Raw genomic sequence first — 13,129 nt, 5'->3', positions numbered from 1 at the left:
GTCAAATTGTCCTCCATGTACTCATTTCTCCTCTGGTGTTCTCTTTTGGATCAACTTTGCCCCAGATGATAAACTCCTTAGGGCTTGGGCTTTTATTTCTTTGGCACGCTGTGATGTTGGGCTGGATCCATTTGGGGCACTATATAACTCTTAAACACTACTTTGATAATGATACATTTAAGTCATATTTTTTATCTGGGCTTCAGGGGCTGGGATGCACATTAAAGAATTTCTTCCCCAGCTCTCTTTAGTCTTGCCTTTTGCTGCATTAACCATTTAGAATGCTGCATTATGCATTGTCTTGAAAAAAGGTCTATTAGCCTTTCAAGAGCACAGATCATCATAAGGTCAATTATTGTGCTGTTACTGCTGTGTTTTCATCTAGAGAGCAGCAACTTACCTGGAATCCAGCTGGATACAGTGACCACTGCCGACTTCTTAGATGTGCTAGCTCACACCAAGCCTTCAGCAAAGAATCTGACTCAGAGATACTCAGCCTGGCAAAGTGAGTTCGAGTCTGTATGAAATCACATCTACCCTGACCTGGCCACAGAGACAACCACGGAGGCCTTCCGATTTATTAGTTTAAGCAGGAGAAGAACATGATGATTGGGAGAGAAAAGAGAAAAATTATCTTTGAAGACTGAGTTCGTTTGAATAACTGTACTATTTTGGAAATAAGAGATATTTTTGTTAATTTTTCCTGATTGATGCCCGCAAAATACTGAAGATGTTAATTACAGGTGTATATGCTCCTAGTCACACAACAGACTTTTCTCACACTTAGACTCCATACAATTTGATGAACAGTTTCTTACGGTGTTCCTTGTTTGTGAATTGGTGTTTTCATTTTGAAGAAAAAGATGTAGTTTGGGAAGCTGTGTTGGAATGCACAGTGGCTCCGAGTGGGGGGCCCATTAGAAGCGAAGCGTAACAGACCATCCAACCAGCTGATGGGCTTGAGGGTTGGTTAAGAATAGGCGCGGGGAAGGACACGCAGTGTTTCTTCTGACAACATCCTGAGTGTCATCAGCTCTCCCTAACTCTGACCCCAACCAGTTTTCTCAGCAGCAAAGCCCTAGCAGACTAGCTCCCCGCCACCGTGACGCCCCCCCCCCCGCCCTGCCCCAGCCCCCGGGTTCGCTGCTCCACCTCAGGGGAGGAGCACCTGGAGTCTCAAGCTAGCAGCACACAGCCACCAGCCTCCAGCCTGAGCTTCCAGTCTGAGTTCTGGCTCCCAGTAACATCTTTGGACAGTTCACATCCCGTGTGCTCTGCCGTCTTCCCACAGCTCCTCGGTGGATCCAAAGCTTAGGATGGGGAACCTGGGATTCAGAACAGTCATCCTGGGTCTTCCCTACCCTTAGGCTCCCCCACATCTCCTTATGGGGTTGGTAACAGTTGGAAGCATCTCCCTCAGAAACTCATGATCTGAGCCATCTATTTTAAACCCCGGAAAAATGCCGCTAAGTGATGCCACCACCCCTCTTCCCAGCTAGAACTTACCTGTGGTCGTCCCCCCTTCTTCCCTTCCTCACCTCATTTTCTTCATCCCAGCAAGGCACACTCCTCCTCCGAAGAAAAACTTGCAGGAAAAGGGACATTTTGGGTAGCTAAATATTCCAAAGGATTAACCTAATTTTAAACAAAAACAAAGCATTTTGGGGAGGGTACTGATTATTTTGAGTATATCCTCAAATGCCTTTTAAAATGCCGTTTCATGGGCAATGTAGTCAAACTGGAAATATACCACATATAATGAATTAAAAATAAACAAAAAGACATTTCATCTTAGTATATACTAAACTTAAGCTTCTTCATGATCATGAAGGTCTTACACTATCCAACACTAGCTCTACCCTAGATGTAGAAATCTCTAAGTGGTCTTAGACATCTGCTTCTCGTGTTTTGGGATCATTTTCTCTTCTTTCTCTCTCTTCCTTCCTTCCTTCTCTTTTTTTTAAGATTTTATTTGTCAGAGAGAGAGAGAGACAGAGGGCAAGCACAAGCAGGGGGAGCAGTAGGCAGAAGGAGAAGCAGGCTCCCCGCTGAGCAGGGAGCCCGATGCGGGACTCGATCCCAGGACCCTGGGATCATGACCTGAGCCGAAGGCAGACGTTTAACCGACGGAGCCACCCAGGTGTCCCAGGGTCATTTTGTCAGGCTGTCAGTGGACATTTCTTGCAGCTGTTAGTCCATTAGCTTGTGGCCACTACCATCCTTTCTGATTTTATAAAATCTCAAGTGGATGGAACCTCAACCGTTGTTAATTTGTCATGGTTGGAAAGTAGATATGTTTGTGTGTGTGTACTTAAAAGTGAACAGGTAAAGCGGCAGAGGAGACAGCCCCTGTGGACAGCATGCTTTTTGACAATGTTTGGCCCCTTTTAGCTTGCTGCTCTTTCCTTACTCCAGTCAGGGTAAGCGTGGTTTTGCCATCCCTCACAGCAAATACACACAACCCCACGCTCAGCTGACTATGCACCTGACACACCTCCACATCCTTCCTCCATTTCTAAGAATCTCCAAGTTCATCTTTGTAATACTTCCATCTTATTCAATCGCATATTCAATCCTCCTCTTTTCCCTTGGGAAGTTTGTCTCCAAATAATTATGCAAGTATGTTTGTAGGTCATGCTTTTATTTCAGTGACTTCTTTACCTGTTTTATACACTAATGACTTCTTGCTTTGGATGAAATGAAATGTAGCTCTTTCATCCCTCTGCCGTATCCCCATCATCGCCAAATAGTTAAGACTTTAGGTTTACTCAATAATCGGTATTTCTATGGGAACGTATAATGTTCATGCAGGGCCACTAGTGAATCAAAATTACATTTCCTTTATATGTTGGTTTTGTCTTTCCAGGAATTAATTAAGTGCCTTATTTTATCATTTGCTTAATTTTTGAAGTATCTCTTCTGATTTTTTGCAACCCAGTCTCAGATCTGTCAGATCCCTATCAGTATTGGTTTCCAAATGGCCAGTATCAGATAAACTGTCAATTCCATTCCCATACCCTCTGGTCCTGGTGTTTTAAGGGGAAAGGAACCAAGAGCCCTTACAGAATAAGAACCCTTATAGAATAAGCAGAGATGTACCTAGTCTCCCCATTTGCAGTCCTGTAGCTCACCCTGGCTCACCACCACGCCCATTCTCCCCAAGGCCTTCACTTTCATGGCTCCTGGGGCTCCAACCATTTTGTTTAACAGCTTCAAACTAAATCTTTGCTTCTCAGTGCTACCTCACACCTCACCTCCTACCTAGTCTCCAAGACTTCAATCTTTGAGGTTCTATAGGATGAGTTTTGGTTGTCTTTCTTTGCACAGATTTTTGTTATCAGCAACCTAACCACTTCCATCCTTCAAATTATTGTACCCTCTTGTCCACTGGTATCTCCTCTTGTGGGCTCTCCTTGTGAGTTTATACCTTCTTTATTCCTTCACTTTGATTTTAGTGGGGCTCTGAGAGAGACCAACTAAGACACATGATTAGTTTACGTTTAGAGTCTGTATTATTTAAAAAGTAGATTAGAAGTACATCCAAGTTTATGGGGATATAGGAGCCTGGCCTATTGTTGGAGGAAAATTTAACTTCATCCAACATGTGGTATTTTCTCCTAAGGCAGAAGTCACAATGTCTGTAGGAACTTGGAACACAGTTAACACATGGGTAAAGTAAGCTGGGTGTAAGACAACGAAGAGGTGGGGCTGTGATGGAGGGTCAGACTACCTGAATGACCCAGCAGTGGTGCGGCTCCCGCCGAACCTAGAAATTTGGACCCAACATTGCCCAATCTTCTAGTATTCCTAGGAAAACCTGTAGCAACTGATCTGCATTTGAGATCTCCTGATACCCAGATGTTGGCCACTAAGGTTAAGTATCTAGGTTAGAATTCATGGCTTGTCCCTACATTTCATTCAGGTCACCATCAGAAGCCTTCTCAGCTGGACTCTACTTATCTAAAATAACTCCCTCCCTCGTTTTCTTGTCCCTCAAGGAGCCATATAGCTATTGTGTTAAGTAGTGTGTGTATTTTATCATCCGTTTACCCTACCCAAATGTTAGCCCCATGGTTGTGGAACTTTTGTCACTGCCACTGAATGAATGCAACATTCTTTAAAATGAGCACTGTATCTGCTTCACAGGCTAGAAGCTGTGATTACTGTTCCAAAGCACTGAGTTCACTGCACACGACCTCTTCTCTGAGAGTACTTCTACAACACACCTTGAACTTGTCAGAGCCCTTCGGACTTTTCAGTATATTTTTATATGCTTTGATTTCCCAACTAGAAGATATGCATCTTAGCAACTGGAGCTACACTCTGCTCTGTCTTCCTTTGTACTCTACCCATGGCTGGCATTTAATAATTTGGTTTTCTCAGGCACATTAGCCAGTGAAACAAACAGGAGTTAAGAGATGTGTAGGACATGAAGGTAAGAACTGAAAAGAGTAAGGTATTCAAAATTGTTGGATTTTAACAGATACATAATTTAAATGATAAATTGATTTCTGGTGCTCTGGTGTCTTGTTCTGGTTGTCCCTCAGAGAAGCATGCTTTGGGGTAGTCGGCCTTGATGGCTGGCATGATAAAGTAAGCAAATGTCCTATGCATTTATGCCAAAGAAAAATGTCTGTGACTATGTCAAAGGGACCTGATAACGCAAACATGGCTTTACTCAAGCAGCTGCTAATATGAAAAGGGATTCTGCTGTTCGAAGCAGAGTGTTTTAACGGAACAGATTAGTGCAGTTTAAAAAATTCTTTACCAAAGGTGCGAAAGGCTTTCTGTTTCATACTACAGGAAACACCACTGATCTCAAACCAAATAAACCACCTGTGCATGTGTGTTTTTGACTTGGTCCAGAATGGTACAGTAATTTCTGAATGTGGGGTTAAGAGTGAGGTGATGACACTATTCTTCCAAGGGAGTTTCTGACGTCCGTGGCTACAGGTGTTCGACGGCCCTGATCAGCTCCGACAGATGCAGAATGGTGTGTAGGAAGAACTACAGCAAAACGAGCCAATTCTGGAGGGAGGAGAGGGAAGTGGTGGGATAGCCATCTGTCTCCGCCACTGGACTGGTGCTCTGCCTTCCACACCCAGGACACACCTGCCTTACAGCAGATGCTCAGTACTCCTCTCCTGATAGTGGGTATTCTCTACTACCCTTTCCAGTCCCAGAATGGCACTTGGTCCCTTTCCTGGGCCTAGCAGAGGATTATAGTAAAACTGATGCAAACACTGTCCTCGAGGTCATACCACTGGAAAGCACTTTAAATGGAATGGCTAGAAAAACGAAGTCTTTCCAGTATTTTGGTTATTAAATCTCCTCCGTGAGGCCCAAGGCAGACCAACCGGCTATGCTGGGAATGTTTATCGTAACCTGGATCTAAAACCAGATTTTTATTTATCCTCATGAACCTCACTGTGGACAGGTCAGTTAACAAGCCCTATATGATGCTTGTTAAATAAGTAAAGCATGAAACAAAAATTTTAATGGCCCAATACGGCCAAACTAGAATGGAGGAAAGAAGCCATTTCTCTTGGCCAACGACCTGATGCTCATGTGGGCTTACCTATTCCCGTCACTCTGTTTGATTCCTGACCCATTAGTGATGTCTACCTCTTTGCTTTAGCTCTAACCTGTCTCTAAAGCATCAGATCCATTATTTCTGAGTGTCTAATGGGGCCTCCTCTATGGGCAACGAGTCTAAAATGAAACTTAATTTTCTCCTCCCTACTCACAGCTATACCTTCTGACATGAAACTCCTAAAATATTTACAGCTAGTTTGTACTGGTTCAGTAACCATCTGAGTAAGAACTATCTGTGTTGCAGGAGATACAAAAAAGAACGAGCCACAGTCCCGTCGGGGAGGTGAGGGGGGGAGAAGGGACGTGTGAGGACCGAAGTATAATCTAACAAGTGCTAGGAGGGCACAGAGGAGGGAATGCCCCATTCCACCTGCAGTCAGGCGGACATCACAGAGGAGGGCCACAGGAGTATTAATAACATCTTGAGCATTCTCCCTAGCTCCTCCACTAGTAAGGGTCCTCAGGGCAAAATCCTTTTCTTATACACTTGATTATTTCCTAGCATGGCACTTGGCACGTAGCAACCAGCAAACACTCAATGGTGCTTGAGCCAAGGCATCACTGACCCAGGCGGCCAGGTAGCAGGCCCCAGTTGAATGGAGCGCATCCATCAGGCCCCAGGCAGTGTGTTCCATCCACACGCTGAGCTGCTCCGTGCGCCTTTGTGTGTGGGCGTTTCAGTGTAGTAGAGTGTCTCCTTTTTTTAATCCTCAGGAAGACTTCCCCCATCGAACTGACTGTTGAGATTAATTCTATCAAGATTTATCAGATTATTCAGTGTGGACAGTGCTGCTACGTCTGCCTCATCATCAGCACCAAAAACACACAGCACTCAGCATTTGCCCGATTCTACTCTCAATAATTAATACGCTGGTCACGCATTTAACCCTCACGACAAGCCTACGTGGTGGGTGTTGCCACAGTCTCCATTTTACAGACAAGGAAAAGGGGGCGTGAGAGCCTAGGTGACTTGCTCAAGGGCCCAGAGCTAGTTAACTGCTGGCGAGGCCCCCAAACCTACGCTCTTGGCCATTCCACTCATGCTTCCGATCGGCGGCGGCCGTCCTATCACAGCTGTCCTTTGCACTCTAGGCTGTGTAAGTACTAAGTCAGGGCATCTGCAAAAACAAGAACAGAGTGATCACCAAACCACCAAAAGGAGACGGAGCTGCCATTTATTTAGCTTTGCTCCCTGCCATCCAAGACCAAGCTGATCTCTAAACAAGCATCAAAGCCCGAAGCTCATTAACATCAGCGTGTGCTTCGATAAGGTGAACACCACAACCATGTACAATTACATGCTAATAATTCAATGCCCAAGAGCCCTGTAAAACAATTGCAAAGGCCCAGGATGATCACAGTATGCAAATGCACTAGGAAAATCATTACCTACTTAGGCCCCTTCATTTTGGTGGGTTTAACATGAGAAGAATAATCCATGCTACAAGACGAGATTTCATTTTACAGCTGTAGTAACCAAGTACATAAAAGCTTGAATCTGTCCCAATAGCTTCTAAAAGATTTTTCCCATAGTGTCAAAGGCAAAAATAATGAACTCTTGCAAATGTACAGTTAATAGGACCCTGGTGGACACTAACTTCAAAAATGCATGGTGTATAAGACATTAAAGGCTTGATTTTAGTTTCTGCACTGTTGCTGTTAATAACAATGTCTAATTAAAACATCTGTAAAATACTGATAGTTTTAATTTTACATAAAATTTCCCAAACAACTGTTACACAGTATAATAGGTATCTGCAATGAATAGGTTATTAATGGAAGTATTATTTTAAATTAAAATCAGGTTCTAAATTTAAATTAGTCATCTCTGGCTAATGAAGAGAAAAAGAAGTCACCCATGCTGGGAATAATACAGTAGATAATCTAGTTTTCAACATCCGTTAAGGCAAATTCACTTGATCACCTGGGCTAAAGGACAATTTATTTTGCTGCTTCTGACTTGTACTCCACTTGGCACTTCGACGGATTTCACAGTTGAACTCAGTATTAAAACTATAGCCGAAATGCACTTCTCACCACATTATTTTATAATTTAAAAAACGCCATTCAATTTTATTCACAATCGGAACCCTCGCCCCTCCCAACGGACCAGTGAGAAGGCAGCGGAGCACACGATTCCCCGCAGGAGGTTCTCCCTCCCAGCCCTGCTGAACCTGATGACTATTTTAAAAGGAATGGCATAGAATCTCAGCTTTCCCTTTCTCTGGGTCTCATCTTTTACAAAATAAAACAAAAGGGATAAGCAAGGTGTAGTGGCGGGCTGCAATTTGATACCTTTCTCTCTAACTAATGCACAACAGAGGAGTGCTGGTCCATGTCTAGCTATGCTGGCGTGGAGACGGGGAGCGAGTCACTCCGGACAACGAAAAGCTGCATCTCCAGTTGCTTCTGAGTCACATCAGGGATCACAGGAGATGCTGCAGAATGTGGTCCACGGCATGAGGGAAGCTCTCGCAAGTTAAATAAGGAGGCGGATTAAGTTTTTCTTCATCTGCTGCTCGGTATTTCCCTGAAATGAAAGTAGAGCCAGTGAAAAGGCTACTGCTAGAACACCACATTCATCACGTCCTGTGAGCACCGGGGCCACCACGGCACCACCGTGGCGAGTCCTGGAGAGTCGGTGGCTCCCCGTCTCCCAAAGCATCTCCCAGTGAAGCTTTAGGCTGCAGTGAGGCAATTCAAAGCAATATCACAGCCAGCATTTTCCCAGGACTCTGGTCCTTCACAACGGATACAGGGCCCAGGGCACCTGGCTGCCAAGGCTTCCTTCACATCTCCATGGCTGGGGAAATCATTTTCTTCCCCACCAGCCCTAAAGATAGGAATGGAGACTGAATCAATGCTTTTCAGTGGAAGCCAGGCACCACAGGGTGGAAGCCTGGTTAGCTCCTGAGGGCGTATGTCCTGCTGCCATGCAGGGACCCTGGGAGCGCCCAGGGGTGGGGGTGTGGAAAGCGACGCAGGCACACAGGCCTGCGCCAAGCAGGATGGTCTGCTCAACAGGGCACCGCTCCAGTCTCCCCGGGCTCTGGAATGTGGGACCCTCAACCGAACACCCCTGTACAGAGAGGAACCCTTCCACACACTGGTCACAAGCCCCTTTTACAAATGTAAATCCACTAGGATGCCCTGTCCCTATTTAAACACCCTTGACGGGTCCCACTGCCCTTCAGAAAGAACCCAAATCCCTACTGCTGCCCTTTGTCATCTGGCCAGCATCCCTCCAACCTCAGCATGTGTTACTTTCACAAGACTGCAGTCCTAGACGGGACCTGGCTCTTTGAAGACCTTCACACCTGCCACCCCTCTACTGGCAACAGTCTTCTCAGCCCACTCACACTACCCCCCGCACGCTTCGGGCCAAACTTCATATTCCCATCCCAGTTACATCTCGTTCCTCCCTGTTAGTCTCTCTCTTAGCACCCTGTTCTCTGCCTCCACATTTATAATACATTGCCATTATATATTTATTCACTCAATGTCTGCCTTGCACCTAAGACTGTGAGTTCTCTAAGAGTAGGGACCATGTCTGTTATTTTCCCCAATGTATTCATTCCCAGCACTGAATGTAACGACTAACACGTGGTGAGCATTCCACAATTTTTTCTTTAAGAATGAAAAGAAGGAAGAAAGGGAGGAAGGAAAGAAGGAGGGAGGGAGGGAGGAAGGATGGGCAGAACATTGCTTCAGCTGAGGCCTTGGGGAACAAGGCCAAGTGCCCTGTAGCCACTCGGGCTACCTCTGCACTTCCCCCTTCTCTGTGCTCTCTCATCCCTTTTCTTGTGATCTCTGCCATTTATCCCTCTGCATTCTCCAACACTCTCTGCCTGAATCCAGCTCCCGTAACAACAGACCCACCATTTCCTACAGTTTCCCGCCATTCTCCATAAACTATCTCTTTACAAGGCTTTGCCCAACAAACACAAAGCCTGAAAATCCCATTCCATATCTCCGCACTATGGCGGAGATGTTTCCTGCCTTGTCTTACTAACTGTGAATTCCTACAGGAGGGGGGCCAGCATCAAATGTACAAAGGTAGGGGCGCCTGGGTGGCTCAGTCGTTGGGCGTCTGCCTTCGGCTCGGGTCATGATCCCGGGGTCCTGGGATCGAGCCCCACATCGGGCTCCCTACTCAGCAGGGAGTCTGCTTCTCCCTCTCCCACTCCCTCTGCTTGTGTTCCCTCTCTCGCTGTGTCTCTCTCTGTCAAATAAATAAAATCTTAAAAAAAAAAAAAGTACAAAGGTAATGAGTATCTGCCTCACTCACCTTAGCATCCTCAAGGCACCTGTCCACAGTATGGGCCACACAGAAAACTCTGCTGCTAGTTTTTTCTCAAGCTTAAATTCCATGAAGTACAAACTCTTGCCACGTTTCTACTTGGCCTCATACAGAAGTCACTAACTACTGCTCTACCATACCACCTACTCCCCGGGGCAAGTGGCCTAAGGGCGCACACGTCAAAGTCAAGTTTCTTAGCCATGGGGTGCTGCTGCTGTCCGGCCCTGCAAGGGGGGGCTTCTACAAAGTCCACACTGACACTGTGGCTGAGAGATGTGCGATAGTTCCAGCACCTCAAATTGTGGCTGGTACACAGCAGGTGCTCACTGATGTGGGCTGAGTGAATGAAGGAGGCCACCGTCACTCACGCCTGCTTCACTCACTGTGGCAGTCTGTGCTTTCCCGGGTAGATAAATTCCTGGGAGAATACAGGAAGCCATTTTGAGGATATTCGATAGTATCTTTTCTAGGTGACTGTTTAACATGCTAAACAAATACATTCTGGGTAGGACTAGTCACAAATCTTTATTAACAAATCATCGGGCAAATGCATACTGAGCTTCTACCATGTGCTACTCACTGAGAAATAAAACTGCTCAAGACTGTCCACAACAAACACTTATTATGGGATAGATTAACAACCTTATGATCATTTTCAACACTGGGAAGCCTAGTACTTGTTCAAATGCAGGGAGTTCAAATTTATCAACAGAGCCAGCCATTTTCTGTGCTTTTAGAACAGTGGGCTTACTTGGGCTTGTTTCTGACCAAAGACGAACAGTACAAATGGGCCTTTCTCCCTGCAGTGGACTCAGCTGCTTTACTGGTTATATGTTTTCAATTTGGTCGTGTTATGCTGCTGGGTTCTCTAAGACCAACTGGATGGCTCTGTGACAGGTTGACCACAACCAACTGCCAGTCAGAAAAGGAGGGACAACCAACAGAAGCCAGTCCAGGAGGAGGGGAGAAGGGCCCATAAGACACTGGCATAGGGCGGTTTCCATACTTAGTGTAAATCCTTAATTATGTGAGCTAAAGAGAGAACGAACATGTTCACAGGACTAATACACAAGAGGAGAAACAGTTATCTGGAGATTTCCTCAGTGACCAGAAAATAAAATAGTAAATGGCAGGAATTTGAAATTTAAGATACAGGGAGGGATCATGAGTGTGATGACTTTTCTGGACTTTTTCTTGATACTTCCTCTTTGTGCGCTTACATCAAAGGGCAGTAACGTTCTCAGGAGGATGCCGATCATTTTGACTGAGAAATGTGAACCAACACACTGTTCGTTCTGGAAAGACTGGAGTCACTATTTGCAAGGCTCCAACGATTCCCTCCAGAACCCTGGCACGGCCTGCACTGTTCACACAGGGCCTTGCCAAATACTTCGTATCCAATGGTAGCTCTAGCTACGCTTTCTTGTTTCTACTTTTAATTTCTAAAATTAAATTTTGTGCAACCACATTTTCTTGAATAAATGTCAGTCAGGAGTAAATGTACTTTTTCTAAAAAATTTCCATGTTGCAGCTCTTCTGAAACTTTGTTTAAATCTTCCTTTTTAGGAATAGCCTCTTAAATGGTTTCGCTAGCATTTTATGAACCCAGGCACATGCCCTTGCACGGCTAGTCATGCGGACTGAGGCCAGGACCCAGGACACTAATGGGTCCTCTGTAGTCATAATACCGTATCAGCTGAGTCCTCCCCAGTAAGTTCCTGTCTTCCTTAAATTTACTTTGAGGGACCACAAAGAATATACCTAATCTTGGAATAGGAAATAATTCCTAAAACAGTAAGTAAAGGATAAAAGTTCTTTGTGTGATTTTTAAAAAATGCAAGTGTTAACAGAAAGTATCAGATCACTTAGCCCACCAGTTCCTGAAGTAGACCAACTTTATCAGCTTATAGCTGGCACCAAAAAAAAGATACTTTTATAGAGCATCCCCAAATCAGTCGTCTTTGGTCCATTCCAATGTGGTGATTTGTGTATCAAGAAAATCATATAAATACTAATTGTCAACCAGCATGGTTATCTCTGGGTACGTTTTAAAATAACCTCTGAACTCTCTCTGATCTTTCCAGTTTTATGCAGCATGGGCCCTCCCACAATGTCTTTTGTTCCTCGAGATCCTGAGCCCATTTTATTTTTGCCTTGTGACGGAAAGAGAATTAAAGTGCCCAGTGGGCTTTGTCATTTCTGCAAAGACTGTTCTTTAAGGAACTGTGCATTTTACCACCCTGTTTTAGAGAAGGCTTATGCAGAAGATACATACCAGTTTTTACTAAGATACCCAGCATGCCGACATTCTGAGCCCCACCAACATCATCCCTGCAATCCTAGAAAAGCATAAAGAAAGCATTTAGTTCACGGTCTTCAGTTAGCTTGTCAACAAAACCCTACCAATTGACTGACTGATTAGGCTGGCATGGCCAGCTGTGATAGCATTATTTTTTCTTAAAATACAAGAGGGGAAAAGGGGGTAAATCCACATGGAACCGTATGAGGAAGCATGTCATTTGGAAAGGGAGGTGTCGAAAAGTGGAAGGTGTACAACAGATTAGTAATTCTAGCGATCAAGCACAAAAAGCACATCTACAGTTCGTCTTTTCCACATGTACACCTGTCTCAAAACAGATCATGGGAAAAACCATTCTATTCATCTGGCAGCTCTGAAGGTGAACGATCCAACTGCAGACCGTGAATGGACTACATTCGGAAGACAGCTCTGCTGCTCTAACACACTATCCTTACTTTCCAGCCAGTTGTCCCTCAAAGGTGGAATCAAGCCAAATCAGAATACCAAGATTCTCTGAGATTCACTTCACACTTGGAGATAACAGATCAGTTAGAAAAGGTAGCTCCTTTTTCTAATTCTTACCCACAATAGAGATGAATATGCTTGGTTCACTGTGATGATGAACGCCAGGTAATAAAAATCCAAGGACTGGAAGGAATATCAAGAAAATCAATCCTTGGGGCCCCTGGGTGGCTTGGTTGGTTAAGCGTCCCACTCTTGATTTCGGTTCAGGTCACGATCTCAGGGTTGTGAGTCGAGCCCTGCGTTGGACTCTCTGCTGGGTGTGGAGCCTGCTTAAGATTTTCTCTCTCTCTTTCCCTCTGCCCCTCCTCACCCCCCCCCCCCAAAAAGAAAGAAAATCAATCCTGTCATCTTAGGTCTTTATAGGACTTTACAGATAGGACTCATTCAGACCATGCCTGAAGAAAAGTCTT

At 44.9% G+C, this 13,129-nt stretch overlaps 2 protein-coding genes across 3 annotated transcripts in view; one reads left to right on the top strand and one right to left on the bottom strand.

The window, feature by feature from the left end:
• The window catches only part of KATNAL2 (katanin catalytic subunit A1 like 2), a 38,587-nt gene extending 37,124 nt beyond the window's left edge, over positions 1 to 1,463 (top strand). The window contains exon 14 of the mRNA XM_034996133.1: positions 386 to 1,463. Within this exon, the coding sequence (XP_034852024.1) occupies positions 386 to 525 (140 nt within the window). The 3' untranslated portion in view covers positions 526 to 1,463. The remainder of the gene's footprint in view (positions 1 to 385) is intronic.
• Positions 1,464 to 6,744: 5,281 nt separating this feature from the next.
• The window catches only part of HDHD2 (haloacid dehalogenase like hydrolase domain containing 2), a 36,182-nt gene continuing 29,797 nt past the window's right edge, over positions 6,745 to 13,129 (bottom strand). For both annotated transcript variants that reach the window (XM_034996130.1, XM_034996131.1), the window contains exons 6-7: positions 12,171 to 12,234; positions 6,745 to 8,125 (exon numbers count right to left, since the gene is read on the bottom strand). In XM_034996130.1, coding sequence (XP_034852021.1) covers positions 8,022 to 8,125; positions 12,171 to 12,234 — 168 coding nt within the window. In that variant the 3' untranslated portion in view covers positions 6,745 to 8,021. The remainder of the gene's footprint in view (positions 8,126 to 12,170; positions 12,235 to 13,129) is intronic.

The sequence above is a fragment of the Mirounga leonina genome, unplaced genomic scaffold (genome assembly GCF_011800145.1).
Source record: "Mirounga leonina isolate KUSES-001 unplaced genomic scaffold, KU_Mleo_1.0 Mir_93, whole genome shotgun sequence".
NCBI classification, from domain to species: Eukaryota; Metazoa; Chordata; class Mammalia; order Carnivora; family Phocidae; genus Mirounga; species Mirounga leonina.
The sequence above is the reverse complement of the archived record's forward strand: the minus strand, read 5'-3'. Positions and strand labels throughout refer to the sequence as shown.